Below are 20,267 nucleotides of genomic sequence, written 5' to 3' on the forward strand. Positions count from 1 at the left end.
TCTCTATTAAATGCTAAAAAGTTTTAGGCTCGGCATGGCCAAGCGTGTTAAGGCGTGCGACTCGTAATCTGAGGGTTGCGGGTTCGCATCCCGGTCGCGCCAAACATAATCGCCCTCCCAGCCGTGGGGGCGTTATAATGTGACGGTCAATTCCACTATTCGTTGATAAAAGAGTAGCTTGAGAGTTGGCGGTGGGTGGTGATGACTAGCTGCCTTTCCTCTAGTCTTACACTGCTAAATTAGGGACGGCTAGCACAGAGAACCCTCGAGTAGCTTTGTGCGAAAACCAAAAACAAACAAACAAACTAAACAGTTTTTTTTATTTTCACTTTTCTTATTTTCATCTTTCGAAGCTCTACTCAAATAGGTGGTTGAGTCTAATAATGCAAAATGCATATATTTTCTTCATGTTCATTGGCCTATTCCCTGGGGATCATTTCAATTAGTGCAGTGTTTTTATTTTTATTTACTTTCGTTTCGGCTTACCTTTGACTATAACAAACTAGTATATAAATGTATATATATGTATGGAGAATGATGTTAAGTATTTGTTCAATATTTCTCTTCAAAAGTTTGTTTTTTTACCGTGGCTAAGAAAGCGAACGTTTTTGGAATTTAGAGTGTAATCGATTTCAGATACAAGTAATTCAAACCAAATCCCAGTTGTGGAACGATCATCTACCACGTGTTTGTTACAAACAAGAAGAAATACAATCAACAAAATGATTAATTAAAATTTTGTGTTAGTCTAATAACCTGGGTCATGTCAGTTTTGAATCGGTTTGTTTTTATATATTTACTGAGTTAAATACACTACAGGTGGCCATTTGTACAATTTCGTATCCATATTTCAGACAAATTAAACCGACACATATAATTCTTGGGTCATTTTAATAATTAAATTTTAAAATATAACCTCTTGAAAAGGGATTTTTAAAATTGATATACTGAAAAACTATTTGGTTGTTTTGCACGTGAAGAAATTTTAGGTAAAACAAGTTAAACTTTCATAAAGTTTCAGTGACGTAAACTGAGGCCTAAATTTATTGAACTCTTAATAGTAGAGCATTATATAATTGATTTAGTGTTCAGTTACGAAAGACCAAAAGTTGTTAACTGTGAACACAAACACACAGAGTCGTCTTAATGGGTGACTAATACCGAATCTCGGATGCTATGTAATCAAATCCCATTTTTTAATTAATAACTGAGCAATAAGTTAGACTGACTTAGCCTCACACATTACAGGCGAGGTGTAAAATATATCTCTACCAATCATAAAGCGGTAGTGAAATGATAGACACTTTGTCCAATTCTTGACCCTCGTGTTGACTGGCGCACGGAGAGAACCAAGGTGTTAGAATGATCCAGTTCATAGAACTGCTGTTGTCGTCGTCTCCTATGGCTGCTCCTGTGGAATTTGTGTCTGAACTCTCTCTTGAACCTTTCCTAAAAACATAAACAAACCTAGATGTATGTTTATTACACTAACTTTTGATTGGAGGCTCCAGTAAACAATTGTTTAGTAACTTTAGTAGAATTATAGGGAAGTTATTAACCATGTCAGTTAATACCATAATAGTTATATTAATAACAGTTATTGTATAATTATTTGTAAATAAAAAAATATTTATGTGGTAAACTTGATTTAGACCAAGGTTTCTGATAAAGTACGTAAATATCGTGTTTTGAATTGATTTTAGTGAACTTGATACATTTGAGTGAAGAAATAAGGCCTAGTTGAAGTGTAATTATCGACCGTTTATACTAAGGACTCGTTTGCACCAACAAAGAATAGTGCATTGAAAACTATTATCAGTTTTCTTATTAAATCTCCTTACGTTCTGAAAGGGTATTTTGCTGTTTAGCTTTGTGTTTGAGTCTCGAAAATCCAAGTGTATGTCAGAATATCTCTGCGTGAATTTTAAGTGCACGGGTATACGGTTTTAAATACGTTTTATTTGTACCGCTGTGACTCCTGGATTTAAGTTTCGAAAATGCAAAGGTGTCTCAAAATACAACCGTTTGTACTACAGGTACTCAGGCTAACCCTAATTACAATCCATTTTGTTGATTGCGATTTCCAGTTGTGCAAAAAAAACACAAAAAAAAAACGACTGGCGATAAGTTAGTGCACTTTATAAACGTTAAGCCTACATTTTAGTAGTTAACATTTAAAAATATGAAGGAAAAGCCAACATCACAGGACCACTCCAGTGGTAACGAGCTGTAAAAGTTCATAGCACGTACTAGTTACTATAACGCAACAATAAAACTCATGTTGATTGTTGTGTTATTCTATCTAACGTTATTATTACTGAATCGGGAATATATAAAAACAACAACATTTATTGCATTTAAAACAAACCTGTCTGGTAGGAATGCTTAAGTTAAGAGCAGTTAAGATTTATTCGAGTGAAATGACTGTGTTATAAGTAGTAATGATGAATTTAAGTTTTTTTCCACTTTCGAGAGATTAATCATTTTTAAAATAATCAATGACTCACAAACGAAATGTCTGAAAAAAAACGTCATTTCGTATTTTAAACATCGGCTAAAAACCTAGGCAAAAACAAAAAAGCCAAAGTACGCGCTGAACCAGATTTAGTACTTACACTGCTGTTGTTGTTAGGTATTACGTACAAAGTTACATAAAAGGCTGTACGTACTCTGCCAACCACGAGTATCGAAACCCAGTTTATAACAATATAAGTACGCAGATATACCGCTGTGCCACTAGGGGGCTAGTATTTATGATCAGCTTACTTCACGGATACTCTTAGTCAAATATCGAAAATGACTGTTACTTTTATAATGCACCCGGAGCTGCAATTGCGTAGCGTTTTCAATAGCAAACCGCGACTCGACTCAAACTTTAGATCATCCACTGAATGCTCAAGCTTTAGACCAAGCCCAGCCCAAAATAACCTGAACAGCTGTTTTCTTTTATTGACATCACTGTGTATTGCTTTATTTGATAAACACGTTAAAGTGAATGTGCATATATAGGAAATGTGCTTACTTACTGGCCATTATACACATTAATTATAGTGATTGGGGGAAGTGTATACTTCCTCCTTAATAATGAAGTTTCGCAAATATATTTTGCTCTTCTCGGTTTGAAACGATGGGTAGCGACTCAGTATTTTCTTCCCACGAAATACGCTTGCCCTTTCAGCCATAGGAAGGTTATAATGTTACAGTCAATTCTATTATTTATTGGTAAAAGCGTAACCCAAGAGTGGGCAGTGATGACCAGTTGCCTTCCCTCTAGTCTCTCATCACTAAATGAGGGACGGCTAACGCGGGTAGCCCTTGTGTAGCATCATTAGAAAAATTAAGCACTTTACATGTGGTTAGGGCTTGGTGGTCAGGGCGCTGAACTCACAACCTCAGGGTTGCGAGTTCCAATCTCGTCGTCGAACATACTCATCGTACGGGGTTACCAATTGTGCCAGTCATCCGGGTGTTAAAATTCGCCGACTCCAAACTAGATGGATTAAAATCGTAATAAAAAAGTAGATATGATTAAGATAAAAAATGGTAGCGAGCTCATACTGTAGCTGTTACTACTGAAATACAGTAAGTAGAGTTCTAAACGTTCTGAGTTGGCTCAGTTCTTTGCTTCTCCCAACTCAGATCTCCAACTATTTTGTTCAACTTATGCTTGCTTCTTCTGGTGATCATATTTCCGCATCATTACTAAACATCTCAGTTTCCACTGAAACAAGCTTTTAATTTTAGTTTTCGCAAACCTTCTATTGTACGTTTACAAAATTACAAGCGTACATAGGAGTTATATCAAGGTTGGTCCTCTCTCCCCAATGGCACAGCGGGAGGTATGTCTGTAAACTCACACCGTCAGAAACCGGGTTTCGATACCCGTGGTGGGCAGAGCGTAGGTAGCTCATTGTGTAAATTTGTGTTTAAATACAAACAAATAAAAGAATCAAGGTAACTGAGAAATAGGTGGTCCAACAAGATGACCATAATTCCGCTTTTTTTGTTAGCGTTTGTCAAGATAAAATTCTTGTATCTTTTTTAGTTAACTATACAAATGACTTTTTTTTTGGGACAGAGTATTTTGTTTTGTAAATATAATACCCTTTATTTTATGGGTGGTAACATTCTTTGGGATAAAATTAGGGGTATGGTTTCACAGCTTTCATATTAGGTTGAGGAATAATTCGTGAGCGTTTTTAAATAATTTCATTCAAGCATTACATGCAAGACTATACAATACTTCAATGCATGAACACATTACACCCAAAACATTTATTATGATACTTTATTTCATGTAATACCTTGGTATATAGTATGCATTGTTTTAAACGAAATTGCAAGAAATTAAATGCGAAAAGCAGATGGTGTCGAAAATGCTCGATTTTGTCCACTTGACATTCCATTTAATGAGCTGAAAGCAAAAATTAAAGACATATGAAAATCAAACACACCATCTATTAGAGCAAAAAATTATCCACCAAATGACATGAAATATTTTGCGAAAGCGTTTCATTTATGAATATATTTTTAACTTGAAAAAACGCTCACGAATTATTCCTCAACCCAGTAGATAATGTTGGAAACTACCTTTTTGGTTTTTGTTTGTTTATAATGCACAAATCTACGCGAAAGGCTATCTGTACTCTACCCACATTACCATAGGTCAGTCTGTGACGTTTCTGCTTATTTAAAACTACAAAGTGTGATGAATAAAGCTGTCCTACAAAACTGTATGGAAAGGTTTATCTACAGCATAAAGAGGTTTATCTACAGCACGGAAAGGTTTATCTACAGCATGAAGAGGTTTATCTACAGCATGAAGAGGCTTATCTACAGAATGGAGAGGTTTATCTACAGCACGGAGAGGTTTATCTACAGCACGGAGAGGTTTATCTACAGCATGATTGATCCTTTGTTTTGTTTTTGAAATGACTTAAAACTTCCATAAAATTATACATGAATTCAAACATTTAACTAATGTTTAGTTAAATCCAAAATGTTTTATATTATATGTAATTTGTTAAATCAACTTATGTTTTAGATGCTATATACATATAGACACTGCATAAATAACCGCTTGAATAAAATAATCTTTGAAATGACGTATGACACACACACACACGTATTCAAGCTGGTTACCATATACGGGCGATATTATGTGTTATATGCATATAACCGATTTACTTAAATTGTAGAATCTATGTGCTCTACTTTATAATTACTCAAGGTATGGACATTGTAGGTAACATACAAGATATACGTACTTAAGTTACTGATACTTTGCATGATGTACAAGATATATTAGACGTACTTAAGTTACTGATACTTTGCATGATGTACAAGATATATTAGACGTACCTAAGATACTGATACTGTGCATGATGTACAAGATATATTAGACGTACTTAAGTTACTGATACTTTGCATGATGTACAAGATATATTAGACGTACCTAAGATACTGATACTGTATATATACATGTTATACACACGCTCAAACTGCTGATATAGTAGATAACATTCAAGAAGTGATGTATACACTCAAATTACTTACATTGTAGATGGCGTAAATAAAAGGGTTGTAGCAGGAATTACTCATAGCCAACCAGTGACAGCAGAACCAGATGACGTTTATGTATTTATAACTGTCAAAAAAGAGAACAAAACGAGATTCAAAAGAAGAGTTAATGGTTGAATACGAAAATATGACGTAAATACTTTAAGGTCTAATAGTTACCATAAAACAGTGTTGTTCAGTTATTTTCCGTTCCCACAACGTTTCATTTTTCGATCATCTGAGTGAAGTGGGCTGATATAAAATATAGCCTTTTGATGGACAAGTTAAACAGCTTCGTCTGTCAAAATATTTTGGAAATTCAAAATAATACACGTTATAAATGTTGCAGAAGGGAAACAAAGCTAAGGATAAAGTACCATCAAAATTCCACTCACAGTACCATACAATTGCAATAACCCACATTCAGTGAAAATAACCCTATTTCAAAATTGCTTTTAAATTTTATTTTGGACCTTTGTTACATTATCAAGCATATTATTGTTTGTTATTTGCTTACCGCGCAATACTCTCAGTTTTAAACGAGTTCTACAGTGATTCATTTAGCAGAAATAATCTTTGGACTTTCTTATTCGTCGTTGCCAAGCGCAGGTTTTATAAGGAGAATTCTCATGGAGGAGGTAGTTAGCTTTATTTGGGAAACAGCGCTTTGTTCTTCTAACGTAAATCGGTGTACTAAACAGATAGCCCGATGTGGCTTTGCTATAAGAAAACACACACTCACACTAATAAATATTAATAGGCCCATCAGGAACCAATAAGTAATTTTTAAAACTTTATAAATAATAATTTATGCATCAGGCATCTACACGTGAAATAATATTCAGGTTATAAGCTTGAAATAATTTTACTTATTATATTTAAAAAAAACAACATATATTCAAACTAATCTAACAGTAAGGAACAAAAATTAAACTAGTTCAGGTTGACTTTCTCTGACCAATTTGTACGTTGAATAAATGAAATGTTTTATTCTAAGGCGAAGAGCGCAACGAACTTAGTTTAATTTTCGTCTCTAGGTTTTTAATCAAAGGAAGATGTAACCGTTAGCAAAGGGGGTTCGTTTAAAAAACGTAAAAAGTCGTTTCTTTGCCAGAGCTGGACCAAGATATGTTTGAATGCAATGAATGTTTTGTATTAGACGCCCAACATTTTCTTTTGCGCTGTTAAAAAAATTACGAAAGAAAAAGAACGAGAAAAACATTTTTTTTACTGTTCAGAAACACCAGTGATACACGTTAATGTTTAATATCTTACTTCATACTATATTCAGAAACACCAGTGATACACGTTAATATTTAATATCTTACTTCATACTATATTCAGAAACACCAGTGATACACGTTAATGTTTAATATCTTACTTTATACTATATTCAGAAACACCAGTGATACACGTTAATGTTTAATATCTTACTTCATACTATATTCAGAAACACCAGTGATACACGTTAATGTTTAATATCTTACTTCATACTATATTCAGAAACACCAGTGATACACGTTAATATTTAATATCTTACTTCATACTATATTCACAAACACCAGTGATACACGTTAATGTTTAATATCTTACTTTATACTATATTCAGAAACACCAGTGATACACGTTAATGTTTAATATCTTACTTCATACTATATTCAGAAACACCAGTGATACACGTTAATATTTAATATCTTACTTCATACTATATTCAGAAACACCAGTGATACACGTTAATGTTTAATATCTTACTTTATACTATATTCAGAAACACCAGTGATACATGTTAATGTTTGATATCTTACTTCATACTATATTCAGAAACATCAGTGATACACGTTAATATTTAATATCTTACTTCATACTATATTCAGAAACACCAGCGATACACGTTAATATTTAATATCTTACTTCATACTATATTCAGAAACACCAGTGATACACGTTAATGTTTGATATCTTACTTCATACTATATTCAGAAACACCAGCGATACACGTTAATGTTTAATATCTTACTTTATACTATATTCAGAAACACCAGTGATACACGTTATGTTTAATATCTTACTTCATACTATATTCAGAAACACCAGTGATACACGTTAATGTTTAATATCTTACTTTATACTATATTCAGAAACACCAGTGATACATGTTAATGTTTGATATCTTACTTCATACTATATTCAGAAACATCAGTGATACACGTTAATATTTAATATCTTACTTCATACTATATTCAGAAACACCAGCGATACACGTTAATATTTAATATCTTACTTCATACTATATTCAGAAACACCAGTGATACACGTTAATGTTTGATATCTTACTTCATACTATATTCAGAAACACCAGCGATACACGTTAATGTTTAATATCTTACTTTATACTATATTCAGAAACACCAGTGATACACGTTATGTTTAATATTTTACTTCATACTACATTCAGAAACACCAGCGATACACGTTAATGTTTAATAAGTTACTTCATACTATATTCAAAAACACCAGTGATACACGTTAATGTTTAATATCTTACTTTATACTATATTCAGAAACACCAGTAATACACGTTAATGTTTAATATCTTACTTTATACTATATTCAGAAACACCAGTGATACACGTTAATGTTTAATATCTTACTTCATACTATATTCAAAAACACCAGCGATACACGTTAATGTTTAATATCTTACTTCATACTATATTCAGAAACACCAGTGATACACGTTAATATTTAATATCTTACTTCATACTATATTCAGAAACACCAGTGATCACGTTAATATTTAATATCTTACTTCATACTATATTCAGAAACACCAGTGATCACGTTAATGTTTAATATCTTACTTTATACTATGAAGAGAAATATTGCGAGAGGCTGACAAGAAAGTCTCTACGATTTCCTTTCAAGAAAAATACATCAGCACATTAACTGGAAGAACGACGTATTTAACCTTCGTGCTATCCAGAAGGAAACGCATCAGCACATAAATGAGACAAAACCTAAGTAATGAGGCTCCCATGATTGGTGTAGTGATATAAAGCACGTTTGTTTTATTTATTGTTAACCACAAAGCTACAGAATGGATTATCTGTGTTCTGTTCACCGCGTGTATAGAAAACAGTTTCTTTTTTGTGTTTGTTTATTGCACTAGAAGCCCTCAGATTTACCAGTGAGCCAGTGACAACCAAGAACTTATATATTTATCCTATGTGTATGTATTCATTCAATTCCTTTTGTTGTTATTATTTTACTTGTTATTAGTGACAGAAAAAAGAAATTACTCGTGTGTGGTCTTCCTATTGCCTTCTTTCATTGTGAAGATTGTTAAGTTGAGACGTCGATCAGGAAGTCTTTTCCTCAGACCGTAACTTCTCAGTGTCACTTCTTTGTCCTAATTAATTATTTTGTATTACATATATCACGTTCTCTGTTCAACTGTTTGCATGATTAGAGTAATAAACATCAACTAACCAATGCTCTGAAAATCAAATTATTTTAATTTATTTTTTGTCTTTTTTTTTTCATTCCGGAACGACTTATGGCTCAGATTACGAATATATATTGCCGTGATAGGCACAGCACAGACAACCCACGGTGTAGCTTTGTACATAATGGCAAACTAATGAATATATTAACACTGTAAGAATGTTTTATTTCAATTTTTGCTCTTGGTTTATCTTACAATAGTTTCGTTAATGAAGTTTGTTTTTGTCTTTGAGATTCGCGCAACGTTACTCGAAGGCTATGCAGGTGTTTGAAAACTGTCAAGTAACACCTTTGAAAGACCCAGTAAAGTAGGAGACAAGAAGTTACACACAGGTAGATTGTAAAGTGTACTAAAGCAAACGATTTAACAATCAACGCGGTGGTAAAAATGGTTTTAGACTGGTTTTAATAAGAAAGTAAGAAACTGATTTAAAAGACTTAAAATTATAACATTATACATTGGAAAACTAAGTGCAATGAAACACTTCTTTATGGTCATGTAAAGTTATAAAGATATAATTAAAAACAAGAACACCCTTTGTGGTTCACACAACACAAACAGAACTTTGTTACATACTGTTTCGACGCTTTGAAACGGCCCAATCAGTAGTATTAATCATAAGAATAGTCACCAATTATGTCTTCTGTTCAATCAAGTAATGTTGTTATCTCGTTGTTTCATTTTACAGATCATCGCGCCATCTATTTGCATCCTGCCCAATTAATCTTTCACGTTGTTTAATACATTATTATTTTCTAATATTTAAATATCTACGATACTTCTTTTACTGTCATTTTTACGTTGAACTACTGAAATAATTTCATCCCACTGGATCACGTGCTGCGTTGCGCAAGTATATTCGGATAATGGTGAAATATCTTTTTGTTCGTTATTTTTAATCAAAGCGAAAATAACTTTATTTTCTCTAAACATTAATAAAATAATTCCCAACTGAAACTTTAAAAACTAAAAATTATTTATAACTTATCGTCTTATGCAAAATAAATTATTCCGTATTTTCTCGAGGCTGAACATAAATTAAAGTAGATGATAAATATTCTAAGTGAAGTACAACATTTTGATCACTTCTTAACGCACTATTTTCCGTACTCTCTTGGTTGTTCTTGTATTCGGGCGCAAAGCTACACAAAAGTCTAGCTAGCATTTCTTTCCTGAATTTCTAAATGATGGACTAAATGGAAGATGACTGTGAAAAAGCATTAACCGCCAACCTTAGAGCTATTCTTGCAGACCAAATAGTGGGATTTGACCGTCACTCCTAGAGCGCAACCAAAGCCTAACAGGGGAGCACGTTTTTGTAGTTAACCATAAACACTTGAATTATCAGACCTAGTGCTGTGAGGCTGTAATACAAACAGATTAAGTATTACCAAGAAAAAAACAACTGCATTAAGCAGAACATTACATGACAAGTCAGTAGATTAACACTTAACTAGCTTTAAGTAAAACGTATAAAATACAAATCAATAACAGAAACGACTTTGAAAACTATATTTTTAATGGAACAATGTGTCTTTTACCTAAGTTAAATGTGGTTAACTTTTCTATATATACTCGACAAAACATTTACATAGTGTTTAAATAACAATCATATGATAAAACGTAAACCACATTTGTTGCTTTTTAAGCGCCAATTTACGCAATGGACTTTATGCACTGCATCGAACCCAAAATTTTATCGTTATAAGTTTGAAGCTTCCTCCTCACTATCGAAGACGTATGAATTGCACAAACATGATAAAGATATTATTAAACATTATTTATTTTCGTTCCATTAACATTAGATCTTAGAGAAGGCAGATATTTATATCACAATAATTTAATATAATTGTTTTTCTTCCTCTTAATTTACATACATATCACTCGTATTACAGATTTAACAACGTTCCGTTATTTGTGAGTGTATTTTATTTTTGTTGTTTTAGTAGCGAGACGTTAAACACAAAAAAGAGAGAAAAGTTTGATTGACTAATACTAATTGCGTCACAAACAATGGTTAGTTTAATAAAAAGCCATACCGTTAAATACAATTAGATGAATTGATTCAATTTACTATAACAAATACTAATAAGGACTTTGATCTGGTAAATTAATACTGTTTTATAAACTAGTTAATCTTGAATAATTAGGATATTTAAATATTAAGTTTTTAAAATAATGGAGGTTTTTATTGAAGTCATCCGAAGATAACTCATATAATGTCTCTGAGTTTGTTTTTTTCACATACAAACTTTTAGCTCATAGCTCTACCTCTTGACCGATTTGAAATCTAATTACAACCGCGGTTATTGAGAATTCCCCTTTATTTTTCATCAGATTAACCAAGAAGATGCGAGAAATACTTAGCTTGATTGTTTAGGTGTGCTAAAAAAAAGACATTATTTAGTTTTATACCTTTAAAGTATGTAAATATTTCAAACATACTTACTTGTTAATTTGTGGGAATATATCCTGTAACAGGTTGTATGTTTGGAATGGGAGCCAACAAAGTGCAAATAGGGTTACAACAATAAAAAGCATTTTTATGACCTAAAAAGATAAAAAAATCTCTAATTAGTAAATTTAAGGTAACCTCTCTAAGACTATTTTAAAAGTCAATTAATTAATAAGTAAACACCGAATTTTTAAGTCGCTTTTGTTTTGAACGATTTTTGAGTATTCAACTCGTAATGTGAAGGGAAATTTACTATCAGTTTTTCAGAAAACAAAACGAATCTAATGTGCCAACAAATACGTGAAAAAGTACCTCTTATTTTCTCTTATTATACTGTTTAACTGAAACATTTTGCTTATTTCAGATCCTGTCTCAAGTTCGTTATTTAGGGGAAACGATTTGTTATACGACTACATTGCATACGTAGAATTATCACTTTCACGATTATTCTTTTGTTAATGGAGTCATCCGTAACTGTTCAGTAATGTACCATTACAAAATCGATTTTTTCCACATCGAGAGACAAATAATTGTTAAAGTATTTAGGTAAATAGTCTTACATGACTTTGAAAAGTATTTTCATTCAGTACAGTTTAATACACTAGTAATAATGGTTTAACAAAAATACTGTCATTTTTGCTAATAGTCTTATTCTGTGGCAAGACATTTGATTTTTTTTGGCTCGAAGATGATATACTTAGTAAAAGTTTTTATTAATTTTTTGTCTATCTCTTTACAATTGATTTGGATTTTTATTAGTACAATGCTAAATGTTAATACAAAGTTAGGAAAAACACAATACAACCATTTTCAATATCGAGTAATTATTTTTTGGTTCATCTAAATTTCTTCAAATTCATGCTGCAGTGGTTGGGTACATTATACTAAAACGATTTTGGAGTCCCACCTTGCAGTAACAGTCCATGTCGTGACGTTCAGTCGTGTTGTATTTGATGACAATGCGTCTTGGCAATAACCATACATTGTTGTTTTTATTGCAAAAGGTTCTGTCGTAAGTATGTTATGTTCAAAACACTCTCCTCCTCTCTGGCTGCTTTTCATACGTTATTTAGTTTTCTAGCGCTATTTTCAATTATGTGATCGTGTTTCATTCTTTCTTATAGATGACTGAACGAACATGTCTTGAAAGTAACCTTTGTACACATGATTTATGTCGCTCTTTTCAAACGAAGGTGATTCTTGGTATTGTGTAATGTTGTTTGGGATACGTGGACGGATTTTGCCACCGATTTTTATCTTCTTGTATTCTTATTTCTTATAAGACGTACAACTATGCTTACAACGACTGGGGTAGGACTTGTTGCAAGTGTCTTTCTGGAGAGTCCTGGTATCTCAAGTTGCTTCATATTCATGGATTTTCTAATCCATTAAGTACAAGAAATACTCCCGTTTTAGAAATTCTACATTTCCTATCAGAACACATCTTTGTTATCTTAGCGTATAAATAATTTACGGACGAAAAGGCTGTTACATTACCTTTTTCAAAGCGATACATTTTTCGGTAGCATCACACTTCTTACAAAGAAAACAACGACATCAAAATATACTTCTGATACACGACCAGTTACGTCACGCCCCGGGACACCAGGACTTTCTCTCGTCTATTTTTATTAATTATTTTATATTTCTGATTTAAATTTCTTATTACCAAAGATTTTCTTCCGGGTGGCACGAAAAATTATAGCACGCCCCGGGGCGTATCGTATAGGGGTTCAAAAAACGTATCACGTGCCTTTCTACCACGACATCATATTTGCTGTAGATTCCTTGCATTGTGTCGTTTTGTCCATTTAAAACCGTTTTGATAAACTTATTTAGCTCTCCGTATTTAAGCGAAAACGACCAACCTTTATTTACGTTGGCTTAGCATGGCCAGGTGCATTAAGGCGTTCGACTCGTAATCTGAGGGTCGCGGGTTCGAATCCCCATCACAATAAACATGCTCGCCCTTTCAGCCATGGTTGCGTTATAATGTGAGAGTCAATCCCACTATTCGTTTGTAAAAGAGTAGCCCAAAAGTTGGCGGTGGATGGTGATGACTAACTGCCTTCCCTCTTGTCTTACACTGCTAAATTAGGGACGGCTAGCGTAGTTAGCCCTCGTGTAGCTTTGCGCGAAATATAAAACAAAGAAAAATATTCGTAATTTGTTTCATTAATCTTTTTCTTATTGTTTTTGTTAAATATTGTCAGTTTCTGTGATTAACTGTATTCGTAGTATTATTAAGCCTCGTTTTATCAAAGTCTACACTTGGTATACAGTAGTTTGTGAACTTCATTAATCTTCCATGTCTTGAGCCGGAAAACTGACAACCTGAACCAATTCATCATTAAGATCATGATAGAATTCTGCTAATACCTTCATACTTAAGGTTACTTTTCAAGTTGGTTCATTACCTAGAGTTAATTATGTATGATCGTATACACCCTAACCCTACAGTAGACTGGTTTGTATTCAATCATATCAGATGGAAACAATGAAAGGAAATGTTTGAAACTTTATTCGAACTGTGTTTGTAATAACTTAAAATAAAACTAACGATTTTTAAAACCTTCAATAAAACTTCATTTAAGGGTAAAAGAGGTTAGTTATAAACTAAGTTTCAACCATATAAATTATTGTCCATATAATGTATGATCTTTCTGCAAATTTTCTCGCCGTTGTATGTTTTCGTATCTATAAAGTTCGACACATAATCGTGTCATTAAAAACAACATATAAAAAGTAATTAATGATTGTATTGGATATTCGCACAAAGCTAATCACGGGGTCTCTGCACTGGCCGCGTATTATCTTGAACTGATAGACCAAATACAAGGAAACTAATCAACAGAACCGACCACCAACTCTTGAGTTTCTGTGATCGAATAGTGCGATTTGACCAGTTCTGTAATAATGCTCTCACAAGCCTAAAATATGGAGTGTGGTCGTTCAGCAATTGCACACGAACCTAAAACTAACGCTTCGTAGTCCGGCATTCTAAATCTTAGGTCACTTGGCCCAAAGACGCTTTTTAAACGAAAGTAAAATAAATAATATTTTTCCTTTCTTTAACGCTAGTACTAAGTGTAGTAAATTTTTAATATAACTTGGATTTATGTGGATTTTTTCCTGTTAAGTCAGTAATTTCAAGATTAAAACCTCTATATTTACCTAAACATTTTAGCCAATCAGTGATCTTTATTATATATGTAAAAACGGCTCGTTTGGGTTGAGAAAATATTTTACGATGAGGAGCAAACAACGTTTCGACCTTCTTCGGTCATCGTCAGGTTCACAAAGGTTCACGAAGAAGGTCGAAATGTTGTTCGCTCCTCATCGTAAAATATTTTCTCAATCCAAACGAGCCGTTTTTATGTATATATTTCTCTGCAAGTGGGTTTTTTCAACATCACTGATTACTGACCTTTATTATATTATTCCAACTGATCAAAGTATAAAAGACATCGAATCTTCTTTGTGATGGGACACGGACTTACTTGCACCAAGTCTGTGATGAGCAAAAACAGTGAAAAATATTTTTTGCGTGTGTGTTTGTTTGTGTGTTTTCTTACAGCAAAGCCACATCGGGTTATCTGCTGTGTTCAGCAAGGGAAATCGAACCCCTGATTTTAGCGTTGTAAATCCGTAGACTTACAGCTGTCCCAGCGGAGGACAATATCCTTTGTAGGCTAATTAGAATAAGACGATTCAGGAATCTACAGCAGGCTCGCAACAGTTTTATGAGAATATGTGACTAAAACCTAAAAGGTTAAGATATTTATGAAACCCAGTGTTAAATTTAGGATTTGAGATAATATTTGCACATACCATGTATAGTGCGTTCTAAAAGCATATAGTTTTATACATTTTACATATTATGGGCCAAGACAAGCAAGTTCATGGTCACGTTCCAGTTTTACAAGCAGTTATGATTAATTAATTAACTAATGTAATGACTAGGACTCTTAAAGATGGTAAACTTGTCGACTACATACCTTATATAGTGTAGTGGTTTATTATGAAATTTCCCATTTTGTTTTAAAATAATATGCTTAAAATTTCTACTTATTTGATTGTTTTCAAAAGTAATACTGTTCGGTACACTTCCCTAATTTTTCGTGTCACTAATATTTAGTTGATTAAGTTCAAAAACAAATTTTCTTGCGACCTTCATGAAAGTCATTGGACAAACTCTGTTTGAGCTCGGATCAAGAAGCTGGTGCTGAGTACATCTAAACTGGTCGAGCATGGCCAAGTGGTTGAGGCACTCGACTCCTAATCCGAGGGTCGCGGGTTCGAATTCCCCTTACACCAAATATGCCGGCCTTTGCAGCCGTAGGGGCGTTATAATGAGACGGTCTATTCCCTTATTCGTTGGTAAAAGAGTAGTTAAAGAGTTGGCGGTGGGTAGTGATGACTAGTTGCCTTCTCTCTAATCTAACACTGCTAAATTAGGGACGGCAAGCAAAATTCAGTACAACTAAACTATAAGTGTTGGACGTATAATGTAAAATATGGATCGCCGAATAAGAACTGGTGACAAGATCAGAGAAACCCAATTTCCAACATTTCTAAGCAAGCGTTTGTTAATGAGAAAGACAGGTGGTGAGTAAGATAACAAACTGATCTAAAATTACCCTCGGTAACTAATCATTGAATAAATTTATTTGGAACAGTAGATATAATGCTTGAAAAAAACATAGACGGTTTAAAAAGAATAAAACTTTGTTTTATGGATAATAAAGGTTAGTTTGAAACCAAAATTACATATTTCAGTCTTGCATATTCAAGTAATCGTCTCGTATAATCTTTCTGCACAATTACTTGTTATTTCTTATTCTGTATAATTGTGTTCAAAATATCAAGCATATGGTAAAGGCCATAATTTTGGTATTCGTAACGATACTGAAGATATCTTTTAAAACTTTGATTTCGCTGTCTGAATCGTAAATTTATTTAGTTTCTGATTCTATGTTTACAGTAAATATAATTTATCAAAATCATCTTTCAGCAGTACAATTAATGAGAATAGTAAAACTAATAGACACGAAATTAACTAATTTGATTTTTTCATATTATTACAACTGGGGCTGTTATGGATAAACAAACGGTTACTGAAGATAAATCTGATGATAATGAAAGTTTAAGTAAATTGTTAACTGTTGGCTATTTTTTAAGGTGTTGGATAAAGAACTTGTAGATAATCTCACGAAAAACATTAACACTATTTTAAAACTTTGTTTTACTCTAACTATAATTAAATACTCAATTTTATAACCTGGGTCTGGCATGGCCAGGTGGTTAAAGCACTGGACTCGCAATTCGAGGGTCGCGAGCTCGAATCCCCGTCACGCAAACAATCTCGCCCTTTCAGCCATGGTGGCGTTATAATGTGATGGTCAATCCCACTATTCGTTAGTAAAAGAGTAGGCGGTGGGTGGTGATGACTAGCTGCCTTTCCTCTAGTCATACACTGCTAAATTAGGGATGGCTAGCGAAGACAGCCCTCGTGTAGCTTTGCGCGAAGTTTAAAGCAAACTTTACAACCTAGATTTTAATTTCCCACTAACGGTTTAATTTCATATTGTAAACGCTATGGATCTATTAAGAACAAAGGAAGAATTAAAACAGTTAACATTGTTTCCCATTAAACCAATGAAACTTTTGAGGCATGGGAATAGCGTATATACATCTCAAACATATTATACCTTTGTTTGTAAGCCACAATAGGTTGTTACCGTTGAAACCTGTCCCGGATTTTAGAGCTGTAAATCCGTAAATTTACTGCTGTTCTACCAGGGTACAAATTTCAAATCACCGGAACAGTCAACATACAACGATAAAATTGACTATGAATATTAAAAGTATACCAATTTACCATATTTTCAAACGTACATATTAAAGTAATAAACATCAGTGTCCTATTGCTTCTGCAGATAACGTAGTTTATCCGCGGCTATTGAGGATTCCCTCTTGTTTTTAAGGAGTTAAAAAGGAGATTTGTTTCTTTTTATTACACAAATCTCATTTGTGTAAGAAAGAACTTTTATTTCTTGTTCAGCCGCATAAAAATCTATTCACGATACTTAGCTGGTGCTGTCAGTCGTTGCTAGGTTACATGGCAACATATTCACGATGTGTGGTTGTTAGTACCAGCAGTTGCTAGGAAAAGAAGAAACTTATATCATTCATGTAGACAGCAGTCCAACTGGTAAGTACCTATGTTACAAGTAAATTTACGTACAAAATGAAAGAATCGCTATCTCAAAAGTATAGATTACCTAGGAAATCTATACTTGATATTAATACGACTGTTATTAGGTTATTTATTAAGTTAAGCCTCATTTATACATGAGACCTGTATAGCCGTAGTTATAGAGAATTCTTTACAAAATGAAACATGTGTTACTGTTTCTTTTGTTTCTCAAAATAAAGTTATTTTCTCAGCTCATTTAGTTCACTAGTTACAAATTCCATACTAGTTTTCGAAACATCTACTTTATTATATAAGTTTTCTTTGATATATTGTCACATTCCGTACCTGAATAAAGACGATCCCCTCTAGTTTTATATCTATAAACGATAGATACTGACATTTATTTAGTATCTTAAGCTCTGCGGTCAACAGAAGTTAACTGAGCAGACTTTAAAACAATTAATTTTTGTAATAATTAATTTGAACTGTTACAACAGACGAGTTGTTAACTTCTTGAGACAAAATTATAAGACTCGACTATAGCTCCACCAAGTGACTGAAATTAATATTTTAACTGAGAGATGACATAAAGTATTTAGAACCAAGAATTTCCTATCAAAGTTTTAGGACATAATATTATTTTGGTAGGAAATTCTGAGAACCTGTGGCATTATAACGGGACAGGTATTTCCTATTGTCTCACATTAATTCTATGATAAAGCGTTGTTAGGCCTTCTACCTCAAAACAACGTTCGAACCAAAAACACGAACATCAAAATCAGTTTTATTCTTCATTATTATCTAGCTTATTCTAATTAATTACGTATGTATCGTAAGTGGTCGATCAAATTTGCCCCACAATTCATCAGTACAATGAAAACGACACAAAGAATACAGAAATAATAATTGGAGCCAAATTTAATTGGGCATTTATATTCTTTCCCTAATCCGAAGATATTGAACGCTTTTGGGATGTTTAACTGAAAACAAAAGCTTCAAAATTTGACATTAAAATCTGCATAAAAATTGGAAGGAGAGGAAACAGGAAAAACTGCTTTCCTCACCAACAAACAAACTTGTCAACCGAACTCTGCTTTTTGTTAAACCTATAAATGAAGGAGATTTGGAGAACATTTAGACAAATTAACACCCTAAGGTCTTGTATTCACAGCTTCGAAGATCACTTGTGGTTTAAACAAATTTCGATGCTCTGCTCTATGCCTTAGACAATGTAGACGTTTAGGTTGAGATATTTGTCATTTGTAGCGAATAGTGTTGAACTAAACAAATAGAGATGAAAACTATATTTACCATAACGACACTGGTGGCATGTGCAAGCTCAAACTAGTGCATTAGCGTATGCAAATTGATCTTTTGGTGTGTTATTACCATTTTATATTAAATTTACTAATGTTGTCAGAAATATGGTTCCTTACTTCTCGGTGTTATTGTGGTTCATTTAGCGGGTGTTCCAAATTATTTGACAATAAATAGAATTTACTAACACTCTTACTAGCCTTAAATTTAGTAATATAGTACATAAATCTATAATTGTTGATTGTTCATTAATCGTATATATATACGTATACGATAACCAATTTTATTAGCATTTTAAAATATTTTACGGATTTTAGTCTGCAACACGTATAATAGCTGACATCAGACACCGAAGAAGCGTCTTGATTTCGAATTGATTCCAGTACATTCGATACACGAGGAGGGTGCTGCTAACGGTTGAAGCTTAGTGGAATTAGCTGTGCGCTCATCAGGTTTGTAAAAGCCTCTTGATGACAACCGTGACGTATATTAATGAACTTTAAATTGCCTTGTTTGTTCTGATTAGATAATCTACAACAAATCATGTGAAACATGATGTATATATGTATAGCATAGCCAACGTTTCGAGAGCGACATTTTTTTAATAGGCTCTCAAAATCACACACAAAAAAATAATATACACAAAAAATACATACACATGCATACGTGAAACTCAAATGATTTAAAAATACTGAGTTTTTATTCTTTAACTCATCATCAATCAATGTTCAAATGTCGATCTTCTTAAATCGTCTGTCGGTAACAACATCGAGGTTTGAACGTTATTATTGTACAAAACAATTTGTATTACAGCGTGTGGTCTATGAGACAATGTTACGTAATATAAGTTTTTTGAGAAGGATTTATTCAACACAGAGGTGAGATCCAAACTTCCTTATAAGATAGTCTTACTGAGTAATCAGTGGTATATAAAACTTGTCTGTTTGTTTTGAATTTCGCGCAAAGCTAATCGAGGGCTATCTGCGCTAGCCGTCCTCAATTTAGCAGTGTAAGACTAGAGGGAAGGTAGCTAGTCATCGCCACCCACCGCCAACTCTTGGGCTACTTTTTACTAACGAAAAGGGTGATTGACCGTCACATTATAACGTCCCCACGGCTGAAAGAGCGAGCATGTTTGGTGCGACCGTGATTCGAACCCGTGACCCTCAGATTACGAGTCGAACGCCTTAACCCACCTGTTCATGTCGGGCCCAAATAAAACTTAAACAAAA

General features: G+C 33.3%; 1 protein-coding gene across 2 annotated transcripts in view; it reads right to left on the reverse strand.

Moving 5' to 3' along the window:
* Positions 1 to 20,267, reverse strand: part of LOC143258031 (tachykinin-like peptides receptor 99D) — a 69,638-nt gene that overhangs the window by 3,551 nt on the left and 45,820 nt on the right. The window contains exons 2-4 of one of the 2 annotated variants that reach the window (XM_076517064.1): positions 11,514 to 11,614; positions 5,557 to 5,647; positions 1,273 to 1,449 (exon numbers count right to left, since the gene is read on the reverse strand). In XM_076517064.1, the coding sequence (XP_076373179.1) occupies positions 1,276 to 1,449; positions 5,557 to 5,647; positions 11,514 to 11,614 (366 nt within the window). In that variant the 3' untranslated portion in view covers positions 1,273 to 1,275. Of the gene's footprint in view, positions 1 to 1,005; positions 1,450 to 5,556; positions 5,648 to 11,513; positions 11,615 to 20,267 lie in introns of those variants that run through there. The other variant, XM_076517065.1, reaches the window with a different exon arrangement.

The sequence above is a fragment of the Tachypleus tridentatus genome, chromosome 7, assembly GCF_004210375.1.
Source record: "Tachypleus tridentatus isolate NWPU-2018 chromosome 7, ASM421037v1, whole genome shotgun sequence".
Classification (NCBI taxonomy): Eukaryota; Metazoa; Arthropoda; class Merostomata; order Xiphosura; family Limulidae; genus Tachypleus; species Tachypleus tridentatus.